The 22,598-nt window shown below is 41.2% G+C and overlaps 1 protein-coding gene across 1 annotated transcript; it reads left to right on the top strand.

Moving 5' to 3' along the window:
- The first annotated feature begins 6,377 nt into the window (after positions 1–6,377).
- Positions 6,378–22,227, top strand: LOC145987148 (uncharacterized). Its single transcript, XM_083121648.1, has 3 exons — positions 6,378–6,617; positions 11,863–11,958; positions 20,722–22,227. Exons 1-3 carry the CDS (start codon positions 6,540–6,542, stop codon positions 22,060–22,062), a joined length of 1,515 nt encoding a protein of 504 aa, XP_082977774.1. The 5' UTR covers positions 6,378–6,539; the 3' UTR covers positions 22,063–22,227.
- The last annotated feature ends 371 nt before the right edge of the window (positions 22,228–22,598 follow it).

The raw sequence follows: 22,598 nt of genomic DNA, 5'->3' as shown, positions 1-22,598 counted from the left end.
TAATATCTTGTGAATTTGTACCAAGTTTCCTATTTTTTCTCGCTGTTGCACATGCCATATTTTTGTACATTTTCCCCACAAGCAGTATCTTTACAATGACGCACTTCCGTACAGACTTTAAATGAGCTTTTTATCTCCTTTGGTCACGGAATATTTGAGGGTAATCTATAATTTATAGTTATGCTCATAACTAAAGTACGCACAATTTAATAGGGAAGATTTTTAACATCCCTTTCGAATATTACAGTGGATGCTTGTATAAAAGGCAGACGCGCGCGCGAGCACACACACACACACATAGAGCGAGCGAGCGAGAGAGAGAGATTAGAAGGAGAGGAAAAGGGTGGGTGTTGAGTAACAGAGAGGAAGAGAGAGAGAGACTGAGAGAGAGAGAGAATGACATTAAAGTTTTGTAATCGTATGAGAGAGGAAGAGGGAAGATATAGCTAAAAAACGCAGGACAGGTGTTAAATAACAGTTTAAAAGTTCATTTTTGTTCGTACAAGTCAATCGGGACTGTACCTACAGTTTAAAGTGGATCAGAACCACTGCACAAATCTCTTCATTACAAGGCAAGATATTTAACAGCGCCTCCCCGTCATTGCATTGTAATCAAAAGGTTCCCGGTGGACCGATTCCTTGTGGAGCCACACATTGGTTTACATTCCATTTTAAACTGTAGGTCCAGTCCCGATTAACCTATCTCAGCATACGGCGGACCGAAAAAAATTTACCAAACTTTTACATACGACCAGAGAGTGATGCGCATCATAGCATAAAAATGTAATAAAACATTCGCCAGTCGAGACTTGCACACAATCGCCATGACGCACGTTGTAGGCTACAAGAAACGGTCCGGATGTGAGTCACCGTGTAAATATTACAAAGAGTGCGTCTGTTTGGAGTGACCGGAGAGAACAGACTGACACAAAAGGTCAACAATGACCTGCATCATTCTGTTGTTGACGTTACTTTTACTCGGTGCCGAAACCAACCACATCTTCGTGCTGTTTAAGTTTGCATAAGATAGCAACACGTAGTTCCCTGAGTTGGAACAATGTAATCACAATTTGAAAGAAAATAGACCTACAAGAAGTCATTAAGTGAACCTGATTCGTTCTGATTTGGAAAGCATAAGGCTATCAAGAGACTAGCAGGTGATTTATGAGTGTTGGTTCAACTGTTCAACCATGTTAATCAGCTGTACGCGTATCAATTATCAATATTGCACAAATATTTACGTATTACGTTGCCAGATAGATTAAATAAAGCGTATTGTTATTTTTGGCAAACTTTCCAATGATTGCACTTGATTTCGAAATATTCAACGGGACAAAACAACAACAACAAAAAAAAAAAAAAACATGACTCGAAAATTAAACGGCCTCCCCTGTGGCGTAGTGGAAACGTCGTTGCCTTGTAATCAATGGGCCCAGGGTTTGATACCCGCTAAAGATTCATTGTGAATCTTTAGACTGTAGGTACAATTCCTATTAGTTTATCTTAGCATAAAATGCACTTAAAACAAAAAATAAACTCGAAAATTAAACTTTCATCTGCACTAAAACTAAAGCAAAACAGATCTCTAGCGACAAAAAATAGCCGAGGCTGAATAGGGACACTGACACGCATCTGGCTGTGGTTCCTTGCATCAGAGCCTTATTGATCTGAACTAATGCAGTTTCCAGAGATGCACCACAAAGAAGATAATTTCTCACTTTGTGTCTTCTAAAATGGACACTCGAAAAGATTACATGAACCGAAAAGAAACCTTTGCTATTAGTGTTGCCCACGAGACGAGACTTTGGCCTGTCTCGTCTCGAAAATATTAGTTTGTCTCATGACACATGGTCAATCTCGTATCGTCTCGAATTTTTAAAAGCCTGTCCCGTCCCGTCTCGTCACGTGGCCAACACTATTTGCTATGGAAGAAACGGTTAAAATCAGGCATCTATCAGGCACTAACAGTTACAGCCAACGGCTAAGATGATAGTAAGCAAATTGTCCATCACAATTTTTCATTTTTTAAAATTCTACTTCCTGTTTTGTTTTAAAATATGGAATTCTGTTAATGTGAATCAGAAGTTATCGTCTGTTTATTGACGTTTTCTTTATTTCAATTCATGATCATCACATTGTGGAAAACAGATAGACTAAAATGGTTATGGACAATTCGCCTACTATTTCTTTTGACGTTGAGTATAAGGTCTCCTCTTCGGCCGACCGCGAGCGTGCACATTAAAATGAGAGCAATACGAAAATAAACTCTTGAGTATCGAATTTCTACTAATTGCTATACAGTTGTGCTTGTCTTAATGGTGATTCATTTGAGACTGATTTGAGGCTGACCAAAAGTGGAAAAAAATCTAGGAACAAACAAGAAAAATACCAGAAAAAAATCAGTTCATAGTAGAGTTCGTTTGTTTATGAAATAAGTGGTACCATCTTGCGGTTGAGATTCAAAATATCCCATAAGAAAAATTTGCCTTGGTGTTGACGCAGGAGACAGAAAGAAATACGCAATTGCCTCTGTCAGTCCATCAACATTGACCCCGCTTCTCACAGCGTTACGTGATTAGGAAACCACTGGGAAAATTCTAATCTGCGGGGCAACGTATCATGACAAAGAGCCAGTGGACAATGCGAAGCTTGATGAGCACTTCCTGTTTTCGCTCGGCTGACTTCCGTCGGAACGAGTCGCCGCAGACTTCCCGCTGTTCCCATGCACGCGTCCGTCGTTCGACAACGTAATCGCTTTTCTACGCACACGAAACCCAGTGGAGCGCGGGCGAGGGTCATGTATGACGAAATCAAACGCTTAGTCGTCGGATTCCATGAAGGTACGCGAATTACAGTGTAGGTGTCATTCAATATAGCACAATGATTTATCCACACTTCCTATCCCCGCATTTTTGTTCTAAATGTGCACTTAAATACGAATTCAACCCTCTTGACTGAAATATCTGGAAAAAAGCTCCGGAGCACCAAACTGTATTCATCAGGTTGCCAGTGCAGGTTTGCTTATCCATATCTTTGGTGATGTCAGTGGCGTCACCAGGATTTTCGAAAGGGAGGGGTGGGGGGTGTGATACGGTGATAAGTGGATTTTACTATCAAATTGTGAATGGCGAATTATACCACCGCCGTCGAGTTAGGCAACACACATAACGCCTTGCAAGGAAGTGAGTATTTCAGGATTTAGGGATCCAATTTCTATTGCTGGTGACTGTATATTTACCTTTTAGTAGCCAGTCTTCATTTTGCCACATTTTCCTTCCTTTGACGTTCATTTCTTTGGGAATGTTGGGCAAAAGGGAGAATTATGACCCCCCACAAACTTTAAGACAAAGTTCCATGCAGGTTATATGTTGGAGTAAACGGGGATTGACACTTTTTGAAGCCACACCAATTGGCAACACGTACACGACGTAGACTGTACTTGGCAGACTAACGAGGCTCTGGCTTCTGTGGGACTTCTGTCTTGTGCTGCCATGTCCTCTAACTACCATTCATCCCCCACCTTCACAATTTGGCAGAAAAACGAAGTAAAATAAAATAAATAAAATCGTTCCTGTTCGTGACTGTTCCTAACCTAACTCTCTGTGTTGTGCATCATCTTCGCGATTAACGAGTAGAAGCAGAATGCGACGTTACATTTCCTGATATGCGGAAATTCCAATAGTTACATCAATTCTCATCCCTTTAACGATAGGGGCTGTAGTTGCAACATTTCCTAGCACCCTTCGAGAGCCATATGAACACAATTAACTAACACGCAACCTCAGGACATTACATTGTGTTGGAGATCCACCGCAGAAGCAATCTACTTCCGCCCTTGCAGATAATTAACCGCAAGATCGTCCGCGCTCTCGTCGCTAGGCATCTCCTCACGAGCCCCACTATGATTGGCAGTCGGCTTGCGAGAGGTGGAGTTTTCCCACACTCCCGAAGCCGGACTCGCAAGAAAAGCAGTGGCACGTGCATGCGTGATAGCAGTTGTCACGGTCGCGGCGACATCCAGCAGTGTGGGAGAGAGGCCGCTTGGGTGGGGGGACGCAGTATCCCATCGGAATGCGGGCATGGCCAATGGCTGCCAGGGTGGCGCATGCCACGACATACGTTCTTCGTCCTGATTGGTCGGCGTTGCCTGGGAACCGGCTGCCTCCCTGGTTTCTCACGGCCCCCGAAGGCCCCAAACGATCTAGCGGAATGTCGACTGTACTCATCCGACAGTTTTACCAGCTCCAGTAGAATTTGTCTGATTTTAGTTCTTTCCGTCATTCTGATTGTGGCACCATGTATTCCACGGATAAGTTTGCATCACAGGCAATTGGGCTAACCTAATTTGTCCATGCTTCACTAAGCAGCGGCGTGCGTAACAGCTGAACGAAATTTATGGGCACGCCTCTTCTAAGAACCCATTTTTCCATGCAGAGATGGGTCTGTAGTGGTTAACGCAGTTGTCTTGTAATAATCAAGGCTTCCCGGGATTGATTCCCGTTGTATGCATATTGGTTCGATTCCCACTGTAAACTGTAGGCCAAGACCCGATTGATCCTGAAAAAAAAATAGTGTCTAGACGAGTAAAAAATGGGGGTTCAGCTCCCTCTTAAATTCTAAAAATAAAGAAATGAACAACGCACGTGAAGAAATGCAAAATTTAGTGCTGAGACAACAAATTCCTCTTTTATGAGATTCTACTGTTATGAGCATACCTCATTTAGCATCCACTAGTCTAAATGTTCGACCCAATGAAACAGAAGAAATAAAATGGCACATATTTTTATTTGCTGGCATTAAAACAACTATATATAAATTAACAGCTGGCTATTCTATCGGTGACGTAACTGTCAATGAACCTTTCTTGTGCATTATTCTTATGCACTAAAAGGAGAAGATTGAATTTGCTGGCGGACTTTTTCCATTTCATATTTTTACTGTTCCTGCTTCTTAAACTATCATTTAGATTCTTGGAGAGAGAGACAGAGGCTTGAAGGGGATTGAGAGTGAGAAGAAAATGTGGAAGAGGAACATAGCACAAGGTAAAGGGAAAATAAATATTGGAAAAAATGGAAGAAGTATCGAGGAACAAAGGGAACTAGGGAAAGAAAGAAACCGAGATAGAGCAAGGGAGAGAGAGAGAGAGAGAGAGAGAGAGAAACGAAATAGACAGAAAAGAAAGGTAATAAAGAGAAAGAGTGAGAGTACAGTTAGTCAAATGGAGAGGAAACAGAAAGAAATACAAGATCAGAGAGAGAGAGAGAGGCACTTCTAACATCTCGTGCCAATTTTTCTGCAAATGGCTTACTCGTGACTGTCCATATATTTGAGTCATGAACCTGTCTTTCGTCAGCTTCAAATACTGAAGCAACATCCTATTTGTATTGTCAAAATATTACTCGTATATGAATTGATTAGTATCGTAACTAATACAAAGTTAAATATGCCTAAAATATACAAATAGGAAGGAGATTATAGCCGTATACTAATAACGTCGAAGGGAACAAGCGCAAACGCCAACAATTGGGCATAATCTTGTATTTTGAAAAATCAGATTTCCAAAATTGTGTTGTCTTTCCATTCATTAGTTTGTTGAAATGCTCTTGCAGAGACGTCGAGTGCTCCAAATCTGTGAATCATCCTTTCGAATCCCAACCAGTCTCCATCGTCATTAGTGTTGACCACGAGACGAGACTTTGGCCTGTCTCGTCTCGTTTGGTTTGGTTTGAGTTGCTGTTTTAAGTCCACTTTGTGCACAGTAAGGCTAATCGGGACTGGACCTACAGTTTAAAGTGGGATCCGAACCACTTGTGCCTCCACCGGGTATCGAACCCGGGACCCCTTGATTACAAGGCAATGACGCTACCACTGCGCCATGGGGAAGGCCCTGTCTCGTCTCGTGGAAATGCTGTGAAATGCTGTCTCGTCTCGAAAATATTCGTTTGTCTCGGGACAGACGTAAACGTTATAAAATCACCTGTTCGTGTGCATTCAATTAATGTAAACGATGGTATTGGTGTAGGCACTTATATATTTCTACACACACACATAACGTTACAACGTTTATATCAATCTTGCTCCATGCCCCGAATATTTATTTAAAGTTGGGTTCGAACCTGCGACCTCTGAATTCGTAGCGCGCTACGTTAACCACTCCGCCACGGCTACATCGCAGTTTCGCGTAAGTGTGAGAGAGAGAGAGAGGTAAGATTCGAATTTCGTGCCATCTGGATTTAATGAGACATCATTTAGCGCGCGGATATCTCCGCATAGTGAATCATGTAGTTCCCGGCCGCCGCGTGAATTGGCAACACTGCTTCTCAGCTGGTCGAGAGAGACGGAGCAACAGCGAGATCGCTCTTGCCCTGCAGTTTTACACTGGTGTCTGTGGCGGAAGGTGATCCGCGTGTCGGTCACATTCCGGAAGATAACAACGTCGCCTTATTTACGTTCAGTTATTTCTTTTTTTTACTGGTGAATCATTTTCGGCGTGTTTGTCGGAAGTTTCCTAAAGAACGTGGCAGTGAGTGTAATCGCCGATGTGTACCACGCCGTCTCCTGTGATGGCTACAGAAACCAGCGGCCCGACTCACAGAAAAGCATGTGAGAATAGAAGGGTAAGTTCTTTCAGATTGTTGTAATTTTAATGCAGGTTATAATTGGTATGAACAGAAGCGGCCTCAAAGCGAGATGACACTTGCTCTACACAAATGTTAATTAGTTTATAATTAATGATAATCCTGGTAGATCATGGATTTGCCAGGACTATTCAATAAAACTATCTGAGCAATTTTGAGTTTGCTAGAGTTTGTTTATGAACAGATAGACTAATCAAGACTCTTATTCGAACTGTTATGTATCTCCGCCGGGTATCGAACACGGGTCTCCTTGATTATAAGGTAACGATGTTACAAACAGTCAGTCGGGAGATCCGTGAACAATTCCGGTCGAAGATCTCGTCCATATGAAATGCTGGCTGTGGGATAATACTAGTACATATGTTATTTGTGTTGGTACACAGATAAATACGACCTTGCAACGAGAAAGGTGCGTGTATGAGGGGGGGTCATATTATACCCCTTTATAAAATCATCTTAAATTTCAACCAGATATCTGACTGGTTATATTTATAGGTAATCCACATTTTTATTGATTTGGATGAGTTTATTTTTCCCACTTTTTGCTAATCGCGAAGTTGAGGATGAGTGATGATTATACAATGATATTGCTGAAGGGACAGTCCATACTCAGGCCGGGATTCGAACCCGTAACCCCCCGCCGTCGTAGCGCGCTGTACTAACCACTCCGCCACGTAAGTCGGCCAATATATTTTGTTTATAGTGATTACACGGTCAATCGTTTAATGAAATTTGGGACCTGTGCTGCGTGGTTGCAACATATTCAGGATGCAATTCAGTTTTCGAGAGTTCGTAGCGTCGAATTTGCGCGGTGACGTCATAGGTGGCGCGAGGTTATTGAATTTAGAAGAGCAGTTGGTTCTGAGATGCACAATATCGTGTAAACTACCACCATTTAAATATATAGTGTGGTATTTGGAAAATTTCCAGGGGTAGGGGAAACTTAGTTTCAAAAAGTTAAAAGTTGACAAGAAACCAGATGGGAATTCGGAATAGAATACCATTTTTTTATTAACACTTTTACAATTGCTCTGATTAAGATAGGGGTTCGGAGATGAAAACAATGGGTGCACCACTCTCATCTCTCTTGTGGCCTTGTGATTGATGGCGCATTGGAACCATGGGGGTTGAGTTCGAATCCAGGATGTAACAATTGTGATTATACCTTCCTTGCCTACTTGATCAGCTCTTTAAACGTTTTCGTATTGACAATGTTTTCGTCAATTTTATGTGCACATTTCCTTCACTGATACGTTAATGCCCTTCCACCCTCAAATATTACGTGGTTTACGTATCATCAATTTACTCAATGGAGTTTAATATTTTTTAAAAAAAACAATAATGCCAGTACCACCTTAGCATTTGCATGGGAGAATATTGAGAACATGCAATGAAGTTGGTCATTTCGCAAGAAGGGTATTGAAAATTTACAGAGCTCTGCTTTAGCTGAATGATTACCAACTTTCCCTGTGGAGCAAGAGGTCTCAAATTCGATCAACGGTGGGAAGTTCTATAATTCTGTCTCCACTCAGCATGGAGGGGCAATTCAGGTGTAGATTGCAGCTGCGATGGGACTCGATGCGTAACGTGGGATCCAAAGACCTGTTGCGCCAGGAATTATTTTGTTCATTCAAAAGTTTCAGTCCGATGGGGTAGGGGTGTAACATCAGTGGCGTGCCCAAGGAGGAAAGTCTTGGTAGGGATCATAACCCCCCCCCCCCCAATTTGGCCCAATATTCCTAAAAAAACGTGAAATTCAGGAAGAGATGGCAAAATGAGGACTGACTGCTAGAAAAAAGTATACGGATACCCTCCTCCTTTTTAAAATCCTGGGCACGCCACTGTGTAATATCATTTGGAAAATCATTATTGCAAAATTAGCCCATAGTTTGTTGTAGAAAAGTCGCATTATATGCAATTACTAAGTGAATATTATTTTTAAATTTTCCGCGTAATGAAAGAAAAGCAATGGTTCTGCATTTTATGAAATTAATAATTGTTACTTCAATAGAATGAAGATTGTTAAGGTATAACCTTGTACATTGACCATTGTCTTCTCATATCATCAGGAAATTTAAACGTTACTGCTTGAAGAAATTGGAATATTAGTCCTAACATGATCAAGTGCATCTCAAATAGTTGAAATCGTAGAGAACAAGTGAAAAAAAGACATATAAATAATATAAGAAATAATATGTTGTATATATAAATAAAGTAATATGAACGTTTCCCAAATTAAGCAAAACTGTTTCCTCGTTTTCTTTTAGTCCTATATCGTAAACAAATGATGGTCCTATATCGTGAACCAATTTAATATATTTGCTTATTTTCAACACGCATTTAATACACTAATTATGTAGTGCCTTGTAAGGATGGGCTCCACAAACAAATAAAGATCATAGAATGGTCCTGACTTGGTGGTGGAGAGGAGTGTGTGTGTGTGGGGGGGGGGGGGTGATAAATAATTTTAGGATGCTTCTAAATCGAGAAACTTTCCATTGGTTGACGCTGAGTCTTCTGTTTGTTTTCAGCCATTGTATTAAAACAATTCAAAAGAATATAAGTCTGTTGCAAAGGCTGTTATAAACTTTGTAATATTAGCATATTATTTCTACATTTCTTGTAGGATGTTGATTAAATATCAACAGATGTACCATATTCCAGCGGGAAAAGAGCCGTACCTACTTCACAAAATGAGTGATAAAGTAAACGGAAAGGACATTGGCAATCCGAGAGGATGTTTTTGAGGTTTCACCCCCTTTCCCCTACCCAAGTATCCTCGAAATAGAAAGAAGTAAAGATATTCCCCGTGCACTGCAGCTTGCCATGAAACATGTATCACAGAGGAAAAAGTTTGTTTGCAATAACTAAAAAATAGTTTCTCGTAACCAAATATTGTTTAAATAGATGATAAACACAAATGGTTGTTCACCAGATTCAAATTATTTTAACAATCGTGCATATTTGCTTAGAATTACCCAAAAAATTTAGTCAAAACAAACCGTCCCGAGAACAAATCCCTTTTTCTGTGCAAAGTGTGTGGAAATAGGGTCCCAAGCATTGTCTATTTCGCCCATATTTGATATGACATCGTGAACCCCAGAGCCGATTTATGCTGTGAAATTAAGGAGAAAGTCCCCACCTGAGATGATCCTCAAGGGTAACCGAACCCGAGTCTGCCTCGTGAAAATCGGACAGCGGACATCGCGGTTCTCTAATTAATACTACTAATAATAAAGCGTGAACAATCAGCAATTTTTAGATCACAAAGTTATCTTGCTTCGGTTGAACCTTGTTAAAACTCCCTTGATATTATTTTCCCAGGAATCTCCATGAAACCGTAGCAAACTCTCACTACCCAGCCCTAGTCGTCGTTGGAATGACACAAGATGGTTAGTTTTTTTTTTTCCTACTTGTCACCTTCAATTCCAGGAAATTTATTGCTGGAGAACAGTGATTTTTCCAAATACATCGTAGTACCTCCATAAAATTTTCACAAATATTCAATATATGATTGCGGGTTCAATACCCGATGGAGGCACATATTGGTTCGGATTCCACTTTAAACTGTAGGTCCAGTCCCGATCAGCCATACTGTGCACAAAGTGGACTTAAAACACCAAATCAATCAATCAATCAACAACATATGATTATTTTGGTGCTAAATTCGTCTTCACTTAATAACGATCTCGCATCCTCCACTGGGAACCAGCCAGAATTTTTCCATCTGTGGGCGCGATTATAATGAGAAATGAATGGTCAACAAATCAACAATTTTAGAGCAAAAATGACCAAACTTTAGGCCTTTGTGAAAAAAATTGGTGGAAGTGGATAAATCGCTGAACCCCCTCCAGATCAAAATTTCTGGATAAACTCCTGCCGGAACATCAAACTTGGCGAGACTATCGAACAGCCAATGGTGAAGCATTTTGTTGTCAAGAGATTCCGAAGAGGTCGCGGGTCAGTGGCGTGCCCAAGGGAGGGGGGAGGTTGATGGGGGTTATAACCCCCGCTTTGGCCCAGAATTTCTAAAAAAAAAAAGTCAAAGATAGGAAAAGATGACAAAATGAGGGGCAACTACCAAAAAATGAGTAGGCTATGTAACCCCTCCTTTTCGAAAATCCTGGGCACGCTACTGTGCATAGTGGTTTGGATTCCACTTTAAACTGTGGATCCGTTGTCGATTTGCCTAAAAAGGGACCCAAAACAAACTATACAATTGTATGCACAGTTTGTGTCCGTATTTTTAAAGAAAACTTTCGGCATCGGTCAAAAGGTTCGTTTCAGGTTCACTTTACTGGACCCAATGTGCCTCCAACGGGAATCGACCCCGGGATCCCTTGATTACAAGGCGACAGCGTTAGTAATTATCGGAATCCGTAAACCTCATCAGCTAAAAGGACCGAACTGTGACCAGGCTCACCATTGTCCCCTCATTTTGTCGAGATCTCAAGCTATAAGTGCGTACATGCCTCGACGTAAAGTGAGTAGGCACTGGAGCTGAAAACAGGAAGCTCTGGCAAAAAAAAAACACGCGTGGCGGCAATGATCAAATGATAACGAAACTCCATATAAGAATTCAGTGTGGAAATTGACCGCACTTGATATTCACCAAGTGATCCAAGTGGCCTTTATATCAGCCGCTCTTCCCAGCTGGTGCTAATTTCTCTAATGGGATACACCTTGTTTTCCTTTGTCACTCTGGATCAAGGAAAACGATAAAATATTTCTCTGATTTTCCTGTTTCTTTTGCTTAGTTTTTGTCAACAGTAGCGGTAATGAGATGGGCGATTTAAAATACATATGTATGATGCAGGAAGGGGGAGATGGTGAATTCTAGTCAAGGTTTCTTCTGTGTTTGGGACCGCAAGTGGTGCCTGTGGGGTGGGAAGGGGTGCTTGAATATCCATTTAAGCACCCCCAAATTTTATCAGCAATACTATTAATATTATCGCATGAAATATAGTTTTGTAGTACATATTGTGATAAAGTATTTTTGGTGAGGATGAACATGTATAAACTATAGGTCCTGCCGACCTCCGTGGCAGCGTGCTTCGACGCAAGGGTCTCGGGTTCGAATCCATGCCGGGATACCAGTCCGGGACCCTTGGGGTAATAGCGAACTGTGCTAACCACTCCGCCACGAAGGTCAGCGATATTATGAAACAATTGTGTAAATGAAACCTATGTAACAACAACTTACCCCTTTCTCTTTCTTTCACAGAGCAACAAGCCGATCATGGAGAAGAGAAGGCGTGCCAGGATCAACAACTGCCTCAACGAGCTGAAGAACCTCATCCTGGACGCCCTGAAAAAAGACGTAAGTTATGTTTACCCCATCTGTTAGCGGGTAACTAGCACCAGTCATTCAGGAACTCGCCAACAGAGGGCACAGTTGTGCAGGGTGTAGGTAGAAATTTTTCGGGGATGCTTTTTGAGATTCCAATCTGTCGAACATATTCGCAGCGAAGTTAGTTCAAAAAAGGAGGGGGAGGGTACTGCAATTGAATCCGGAAGTAGCTTTCATGTTTTGTTTTTTTGTTCGGAAGTCACAAAGCAGTGAGAATTGGGCATACTATTGTAGTGTTTTTCCTGTTTCCTCAAGAATGAGTGAGCAATACTTTTAATGTGCGTTTTTACCCTCGTTTCATTCTATGGGTGACTTCATGGAAGTGGTCATATTTTCTCCCACAAAGATTTCTGCCACACATGGCAAACGATCTATTCATATTCATATTTAAGTTCGCCTCCCCGATGGCGAAGTGGTAGCGTCGTCGCCTTGTAATCAAGGGGTCCCGGGTTATAATGGTTCGGATCCCACTTTAAAATGTAGGTCCAGCCACGATTAGCCTTGCTGTGCATAAAGTGGACTTAAAACAACAACTCAATCAATCAAATATAAGTTCAACTTTCAATGCAAGTACAAATATTGTATAACAAGGTTGATTGAGTTGGTTTATTTACTTCGATTTTTCTTCCACTTTTGAGTAATCGCGAAGAATGTATAACAAGATGTACAATCACCGGCAATAAAAATGGGACACCTAGATCCTGACATACCCGCTTCCTTTCAAGGCGTTATGTGTGTTGCCTAACTCTACGGCTGTGGTAGAACTTACAGTTGAGAATTTGTTTTTAAGATCCACTTATCGCCGTAGAATTAGGCAACACACATAACGCCTTGCAAGGAATCCAGTATTTCAGGATGTAGGTGTCTCATTTTTATTGCCGGTCACTGTATGTACATATATACATTTTTAAGATTAACATAATTGTCAAATTACACTAAACATTGTCAATGAATCAGCATACACATCAATCTGACCTAACAGTAGACTATTTTTTTTATTTGATTTATTTTACTTCGCTTTTTGGGGGTGAGTGATGACATGATGAAATTGATGAATGGACAATCACAAACATTCATGCCCAGACCAGGATTCGAACCCGAGAACCCTGGCGTCGTAGCGCGATGTGCTAATTACTCCGCCACGGAGGCCGGCAACAGTAGACTATTGGATTTTCAAGGTTCGTGAAGAATTCAGTGTTGCCACATGAAGGGAAATTTCCCTTTTTGAAGGGAGATTTGGAGCTAATTTTAAGTGAAAAGGGAAAAGGGAAATTCGATGAAAAATAGCGAATTTTCAGGGAAATTTTAAGACAGACTAAACATTAATTATGAGTCATTCCATGCCAAATCAACACAGATATGTGCAATTTTTAATCTGACCATCTCCGATTTTCATGAAATTTGGGGAGTTGAAACTATGCATAGAACTTAGTAACTATGAAAATTTTTAGTCTCGTGCGTCTTGTAATTGTTAAATTATTCAAGGTCAAAGTTTGCAGAAATTGCCTTTTTTGAACCCGCATAGCTATACTAAATGTGCTGTAACTCCGCCCCTATTTCACCTAGGAAGCTCAAATAAAGCGTATTGCACAGGGAATTGAACAAGCTTTCCAGTGATATATAACAAGCCTACCTTTGGATAAAAATGTAATTTTGTCACGTGACCTTGACTTTTGACCTTGAATATCTCAAAACATGTCATCACCAAAAATCGTGAAAAAAATATGTTTGGTCCCTCATACCATACTCTAAAACATACCAAAAAATCATTCTGGGAGTGCAATGGGATCAGAAGATACAAAATAATATGTGTAACTATGTGACTGATAAAAGCCTCATTACATGAACTATGAAGAGTCAAATGTCCCTTAACACCCCCTACAAAATGTGAAGGAGTTTTCCTGGGTATAATTGGTCATGAAAGAAATAGGTTAGGCACAGGGAGATTTCTAGCCGTGTGTGTCAAGCGCAGGTCCGGCATATTGTTGACCGCCATATTGAATTCAACGCAAAACTTTCAAAGGAAAGGGGGTTATGTGATATATCAAATGAGGCTAGAATTTCACGAGAAATGAAGTGACGAAGGATTTTCCATCGTATCTTACGCCAGCAAAATGTTATACACATATCTTTCATGTTCCTGTGAGCACACTCGTTGACGTCTCTCACACTCGCATAGAACATTTGGCAATGTAGCAAGTACAACAACATCGCAAGCAACAACTATGCCTTCTCTCAGATGGTCAATATCAGGGACTTTTAGTGCATGCACCATTCGCTTCAAATGTTTCTGAAGGTAAAAGTCCTCCTAAGATGTTAGATCTGTGGAATGTGCAGGCCTTTTAATAGATCCCCGTGTGCCCATCAATCTACCTAGAAAATTACCATGAAGAAATTGCGAAAAATGTCTACATAGTGTGGTCACACTCTGTCCTGTTTCAAAACTCTCGAAAAGTGCCATATCCCGTCAGCAAGGGTGAAAAAACCTGTTCACTTAACAAATCCAAGAAGCCCTCACCATTTAAGGTTCCGTTGTTGAATATGGATCAACCATTCCCGTTCGCCATACATTATATCACATAATTAGCTTACCAGCAACAACCATTCGACTGAGCAAATCACAGGTATTGCATATTATTTTTATTAACTTCACCGTGAACATAAAAATTTGCCTCGTCACTGAAGAATTTTTGATTCCAAAGGAAGTGTCACGTAATTGTTTGAGATACTTTTCCCAATATTCTTCACTATTCAACTATTTGGTGAATGTAGCTGATTAAAATCATATGCAATGGTGAGTATACTTCTTTCTCTCCCAAGATGTCAGCGTGATCTCGATGAGTTCCTAACACGTTAGGAGCATTCCGATGCTTGTTTTTAACACCTCGAAAAGGACAAAATGGTTACAAGCGTGCAGTAATAAATTTTTGCTGGTTAAATATATGTTGGAAAATCCTTCGTCACTTCATTTCTCGTGAAATTCTAGCCTCATTTGATATATCACATAACCCCCTTTCCTTTGAAATTTTTGCGTTGAATTCAATATGGCGGTCAACAATATGCCGGATCTGCGCTTGACACACATGGCTAGGGATCTTCCTGTGCCTAACCTATTTCTTTCATGACCAATTATACCCAGGATAACTCCTTCACATTTTGTAGGGGGTGTTAAGGGACATTTGACTCTTCATAGTTCATGTAATGGGGCTTTTATCAGTCACATAGTTACACATATTATTTTGTATCTTCTGATCCCATTGCAGTCCCAGAATGATTTTTTTGTATGTTTTAGAGTATGGTATGAGGGACCAAATATATTTTTTTCACGATTTTTGGTGATGACATGTTTTGAGATATTCAAGGTCAAAAGTCAAGGTCACGTGACAAAATTATATTTTTATCCAAAGGTAGGCTTGTTATATATCACTGGAAAGCTTATTCAATTCCCTGTACAATAAGCTTTATTTGAGCTTCCTAGGTGAAATAGGGGCGGAGTTACAGCACATTTAGTATAGCTATGCGGGCTCAAAAAAGGCAATTTCTGCAAACTTTGACCTTGAATAATTTAACAATTACAAGACGCACGAGACTAAAAATTTTCATAGTTACTAAGTTCCATGCATAGTTTCAATTCCCCAAATTTCATGAAAATCGGAGATGGTCAGGTCAAAGGCTGTGTTGATTTCGCATGGAATGACTCTTATATTAAACATTATAAGAGATTCCAGTTTTGAAAATGAGAACTTCTTATTTTTTTTTTATTTTGTCGTATACTTTGTTCTGAGAGGAAGGGTGGAACTTGGGTTGACCCACATCTGGCTACCGTTTGGGGCCGGAGGTCTTTCGCCATTCACCCTTATGGGAGTGGGAGTCCGAGGGTATTGTTTATTTAAGCTTTCCCCGGTTCTCTGAATTTTGCCTCAAACACTACACTTGCAAAACCATAAAGTTATCTTTGTCGCAAACCTATCTTTACTTCAGTCTTCATTGGACACTGGGTGAGTTATTCGTGGTGTGCGAGTGTTTGGTGGAAGGCTGTGCCTGTCTTGGAAGACGCGAGAACAAGGGAAGCAAAGGAAACTATCTGCAACTCCAGAATATATTAGAAAACGTCGTGGAGAATTATCGGAAGATGAAAAAGTACCGCGGAAACAAGTTAAAAAATTCCGTGCAGAGTGGCAAGAAATGACCAACAATGGATTAAATTTTACTAAAAAACTTGCTGTGTTTTAGAAGTTTCCACCTAATATGTGAAATTTACCAAAATAGAACATTTGCTCAGGTATGTACTATATATCTTTTTTAATAAAACGCGTATATCCATGCGCCGAACTTAACATTTTTATGGGGAGGCAAAAATGTGATTTTCCACACAAACTCTTCATATGTGCGCCTTACTAGAACAGCATTTTGCGTAAAATATTTTTAATTTTCTTCTGATGGTGTGATGAAGACAAGGGGCATTGGCCTCTAAATACAATCTCTGTTTGTGTGTTTTGCTTTTTACTGATGAAAATCTTCAGTTGCCAACTATAACATAGATTTAGCTTTCATCTCAGAACAAAAAAAATAGCTTGGCTTAGAAATAAAATCTAAATCTTCCAAAAAAACATTTAAAAGTTATTGATTTGGTTTATTTTACTTCGCTTTTCTGCCACTTTTGGCTAATTGCAAAGATGGGGATGAGTAATGATATGATGAAATTTATGAATGGACAGTAACAAACAGCCATGCCCAGGCCAGGATTCGAACCCGGTACCCCTGGCGTCGTAACATTTAAAAGTGAAATTGATTAACATTTTATACATACATACGAACATGGGTCAACGATAATATTTAATTATTATTATTGTTAATAATAATAATAATAATAATAATAATAATAATAATAATTCTTTACATGAAGGGAAAAAATGTGCGAAAAAGGGAAATTTTACCCCTTGGAAAGGGAAATTGGGCTTACAGATTGTGGCAACACTGGAAGAATTGGAACTACCTCATGTGTACTAAAGGAAAATCTCATTGCAACGAATCGCAAATTATACCATTTCTCCCATTGGCCGAGGTCAATGAACAAGTTACCTTTACAACAACGTAACATATCCTCTGATTCAGCACAATACGAGCTGACACGGTTGTCATGTCTTTCCAGGTTCTTCTCCATTACGTTGAAATGTTTACAGATACTTGCTGAAATAACAAAAAAAATAGTTTCTGGTAACCAAACATTTGTTTAAATATGCAACAAGTAAATAATTTTTTACCAGATTCAATTGATTTAGTAATTGTGCACATTTGTTTATAGTTACCAAGGAATTTGGTTGAAATTACCAAATTTACTAGAGGCTAGGAATGCTTTTGTTTGCATATGCCGAGAAGTTAACAAGTCGTTTTTTTGTAACTCGGTGGAATAGATAACTTTTTTGCACATAGAAATGGAAAGAAATCATTTCTAAGAATCGGTGTGTCGACTTGTAAAATTAATAACTGGCCAGTAGTTAACTCTTGCACAGAAGTTAATCATCATTTGGCGTCATGTATTAAGTATAAAGTGATATGGTCACCTTTCATTCAAGAATTGTACCTTAATAAAGTAAACACACTGTGAAGTCTGATTTGGCTACATTTTCACCGGTTCAAAAGATTTGCAAACGCATTGATGATGAGACAGTTGTTTGTCTGGAAGATTTTGGGTACTTCAACTCGGATTTGATTGGTTCATTTGGTTTATTTTACTTCGCTTTTCTGCCACTTTTGGCTATGGGGATGAGTGATGATATGATGAAATTGATGAAGGGACACTCACAAGTGATACCTATACGCAGGTCTGGATTCGAACCCGGGACCCCTGGCGTCGTAACGCGCTGTGCTAACCATTCCACCACGGTGCTCGGACAACTTCATTCACAGGAAACAGAAAGCGTACAAGCGTGTTTCTAAGCAATACCAGACCCTAAAAAACATTCCAGTTGATAATTTCCTTTACACACACGTGCACACTCATGGACATACGAACGCGTACACATCATAGCAGGTCTCAGCCATGGGAACATACAAAGGCAAGAAAAAGAAGACGAGCACAGTGTAAATAATAGGATTTATGATTGCACACCTGCGCCATGCCACATAAATATCGGAGAATATTCACTGGATAAGCTGCTGGAAGATCATTTGCAACCGGTCAGAAGTCGGATCATCATGCTTCCATTTTTTTTCTGCACGCCTTGAGATTCATTCTGGCAATAAGACATTATTTATTCCTCATTGTGCTGCTGCCTGTATATACGCCACTTCCGAGGCGTACCTCGAAGCGGTTCCATTAATCACTCTTCTCCTCCCGTGTTTCCAAACGGAGATCGAGCGAGGAGAAAATACTGGCCGGACAGACTTCTTTTTTCGATACGGAATATCGATTATTTGCGATCGCGCGTGATCGGAATCGGAAACAACATCGATTCTCGCCAGTTGCTTTTCTTCCCCCTCGTTCGAATCTCCGCTCTGATTGCAATTTGTAAAGAAGGGGCAAGAACAAGCCGTAATTAATTGCTTCTCCGGGATGATGAAACGCTATTTGCAAGCGGAATTAAGAAGTTACGAAGCAAGTCTCGTGTTCTTGCTTCGGCCTCGTAAATCTGCCTGCGTTTAAAGTCTCCGGGATTGCCCAGTCGTACACCACGTGTGCGCAAGGTTGCTTATGACAGGATGCTGACGGCCCGGCGCTCAGTTTTTGTTCGTGGGTCTTTTGATACATTCTGAAAGAGAAAAAGGCATCTGGAGCAGGAAAAGAACTTGAAGAGCCATGAAACTTGTGCGCAAAATGTGAAAAGGAATTAAAGTGGAATATATTTAGTACTTCTGTTGACACTATGGAAATGAATACATGACCGACTGACTGGTTTATTATAATTCGATTTCTTCAACTTTTGGCTAATCGCTGCGATGAGGAGTTATGAGATGAAATTGATGAAGGGACACTCATAAGGGACACCCATTCCCAGGCCGGAAATTGAACCCGGAACCCCTGGCAAATGAATATACGAGAGTTAGCGCCGCCAGGAATTTTTGTAGGGTGGCAAATCATTGATATAAATGTCATTGTGCATACATACACACATTATAGGTATTACAAATAAAGGTAAAGTGCTCCTCTGTGCTTAGCACCACGCCATGAAGGCGTATAGGGGTAACGCCCCACACTTTCTTGATCCGGTCGTGAGTGGGGGCGATGTGATCAGCATCACGCCCCTGACCGCCTTTACCCCCCAGGGTTTCCCCCAGATACCCATGTCATTCGACGCTGGGTGGGCGCCGGGGCCGCTTCCAACGTTAGTAAAGTTCCCGGATTTGAACCGGCCGGAGATCGAACCCGGGACCTTTAGCATGGTAGTCAGACGCGTTACTGACAGCCACCGCGGCCAACGAAACATTTATTATTATTATTGCATAAATCTTTGTATGTAATACACCAACGAGCTGAAGGATTTTTTTTAAAGATTTCAGGCGATTGAGACCTAGGATAGGCAACTTTCTCTCCCCCCCCCCCCCAAACAGCTCATTGAGGACGAAGGCCTGCCAATCGAGTTTTCCTTAGGTGATGCTTGGTCAGCAGGAAACCTAGGAAAGAACTCTATTATTTTTACCTGATTTGATTTTTGTATTTTACCCACTTCTCGATCAAATTCAAAGTTTTTATTCTTATGTTCGCCCAGAATTATCTCAATTTCCATAAGTTTCGATTAACACCTTTAACCCCGCCTCGTTACGCCCATGATCACGAGCTATATGCTATGTAATTCATCCTCTGAAGTCGGATGCATGACTTCTACCAGCCGCGAAGTTTGACAATTGAACAATTTGAAAGAGAAATAGCAGTCCTCGCTCAATTGATTGATTTGGTATTTTAAGTCCACTTTATGCACAGTAAGGCTAATCGGGACTGGACCTACAGTTTAAAGTGGGATCCGAACCGCTATGTGCCTCCACTGGGTATCGAACCCGGGACCCCTTGTCGCTCAATTGATGTAAGACTGCAGATTGTTATGTGGTTTCCGTGTTTCATTTATTGAAATGAATTCGTCGGTCACGTTACTCTCTATAAACCGTATAAAAATATTCTCAGTTTGCACACACACCCTTAGGTGGCTGAACTAAATAGAGTTTCTTATTTGTCACTCTCTCATCAATATAATCTGTGCAAATTATAGCTACTCTCCATTCCTGTACAAAATCTATGGCGTAAATGTCAGCAAATTGCATGACATGTTTACCTTCTAATGCTAGTTACTTTTTAAACAGGTGTAGAGTGAGTATGAAGTGGAGTATGTGGAGCATTTTAGCTTCTGGTTTCCTTCACCATTACATGTCCATGTTGGCATTTTGCTAAATGACTGGTTACAATGGAGGTCTGTTTCAGTACGGTTTTTCCAAAGCTGTCAACGGTTCTCAAATTGCGGAAAAATAATAATAAAATTAGTTGTAGAGAAGTTATATTAGTCTTCGTGTCGATTGAATTTTGAGTACTTTGTCACAAAATTGTATTCTCCGAAATTTTTGAACAGAACTTCTAAATAGAATTTAGAAGATTCTTAGCAACGAGAGACACTTTTCACATACGTCCATAGACTAGCGGAATTTGTTACTTCTGCTCCTTTGAAAGTAATCTAGACTGTATGTTTAATTTCCAATTCAGCATAATGTAACATCGGAACTTATTGCTTTATTCTTTACTTACAGCCGGCTCGTCACTCGAAGTTGGAAAAGGCAGACATCTTGGAGATGACCGTGAAGCACCTTGAGACGCTGCAGAGGCAACAGGTTGCCATGGCAATGGCAGCGGATCCGGGCGTCGTCAACAAGTACAGAGCAGGCTTCAGCGAGTGCGCCAGCGAAGTGGGTCGCTTCCTGGGTAGAGTCGACGGCCTGGACGTCAAGGTCAAGCAGCACCTCCTGTCGCACCTGGCCAACTGCATCAGCGGCGTCGGCAGCGGCGCCAACGGTTCCTCAACGGGCCAGCTCGTCGCTTCTGGACACGTCGTGGCGACGCCGGTCCAGGTTCATCTCCCGACGGCGACCATCAGCGTGATCCCTCAGGGTCCCGGCGGCAACGGCGAGGTGCCCTCGAACGTCTTCCGCGGACTCCAGCTGGTCCCCACCCGCCTTCCGAGCGGCGACATTGCCTTCGTCTTCCCAAGTGCCCCGGATGCACTTGCGGTCCAGCAACCCGTCGCCTCTCCCACGGAGGTCAAGCTCAAGACCGAGTCGACCCATGTCCAGTACCCAGACCTCAAAGTCTCCTGCGACTCAACGTCCGAGGTTCCAGGTCTGACTCGGTCCTTCTCGTCAACGTCCATCAAGTCGGAACAACCAACTCCTTCGACATTACCTTCCACCATTGTAACAGGAAGCCAACCCAGCTCGGTCCTTTGTCATTCTACGAAGTTAGAATCTTCATCGAGCATTACATACCTCAGCGCCGACTTCAAGCCAGTGTCTCAGGCTGCAACCTCACCACGTTTGGCCACCTACTCTCCGGTCCTGAAAGAAGAACCAGCAAATACCTTAACATGCTCACTACCTTCCGTAACCGTCCATTCAAACATCCCTACCGTCCTTACCACTTCAAGTTACACCGTAACTCAGCCAAGAAGAGCAGAGATGGTCACGTCTTTACCTCCGCTGAAACCCATATCTCCAGTGAATGAGGTTACCAGCTCCAACAATGGCCCTAGCGTCACCAGCACTAGTCTCTACATCCCCGACAAAGAAAAACTATCGACTCTCGCAGCGAGGACGGCAGTGGTAGCCCCAGTCTCCGTAATACCGCCAATACCTTCTCCCGTGTATCTGGAACCAGCAGACGAAAAACCTTGCGGACTAGACCTCAGGATCAACCAGACGCCGAAACAAGTAATCTACGGCGGAACGAGCTCAAAATCCTCACTCATGGACCTGAAACCAACAGCAACCGTCCTGCCTAGCATGGTACCTGTGACGTCATCCTCGCTCTACGAATTCAACACCTTGGCCAAACCCGACTTGGCTGACGACTCTGATCATATGTGGAGACCGTGGTGACATTTTTCAGCCGACAGAGTCAAGACTGTGATTTCGTTATCAAAATGTGCCATCCAATGGACAATAGAAATAGAGTAAATATTATATGCAATATTTTCTTAAAGCTGTGATCAAAATAATATGTATATATTTGACGAGAAAATATATTTTTGTACTTAATGGGAAAAAGCAATTACATAGTATTTTCAAGAATTGAAATTGTGTTTTACTGAGATATTTTAGTTTCTATTAAGAATTACCTACATAACTGTGTTAGAAGGTGATTAAATGACGTATCACAGAAAACATTAAAAAATAACATACTACACATTTATTGAACAACATATTCTGAAAATTTCGACGTGTTCAGAATCCTTCTCAGATTATTCAAAATAATTTTAATCTGGATTACTTTTGCCGCTATCTAGATGTAATGAAATATGTACCATGAATAAGCTTATTTTCCATTAGAAAAATATAGATAAGAGTACAAGCAAGCAACATGAAAACTACCAAGGGCGTATCCAGGGGGTGGGTCCAGGGGGTCGGACCCCCAC

The sequence above is a fragment of the Lepisma saccharinum genome, chromosome 4, assembly GCF_977018435.1.
Source record: "Lepisma saccharinum chromosome 4, izLepSacc3.1, whole genome shotgun sequence".
Lineage (NCBI taxonomy): Eukaryota > Metazoa > Arthropoda > Insecta > Zygentoma > Lepismatidae > Lepisma > Lepisma saccharinum.
Note: the sequence above shows the minus strand (reverse complement) of the source record. Positions and strands in the feature narration are given on the sequence as shown.

What these genes read in the sequence shown, in the direction of transcription:
- LOC145987148 (XM_083121648.1), top strand. Translation starts at nt 6,540, where the DNA reads ATGTGTACCACGCCGTCTCCTGTGATGGCTACAGAAACCAGCGGCCCG. An exon ending in AAGCATGTGAGAATAGAAGG is followed by an intron (nt 6,618 to 11,862) that starts GTAAGTTCTTTC and finishes TTTCTTTCACAG; the next exon opens with AGCAACAAGCCGATCATGGA. An exon ending in TGGACGCCCTGAAAAAAGAC is followed by an intron (nt 11,959 to 20,721) that starts GTAAGTTATGTT and finishes CTTTACTTACAG; the next exon opens with CCGGCTCGTCACTCGAAGTT.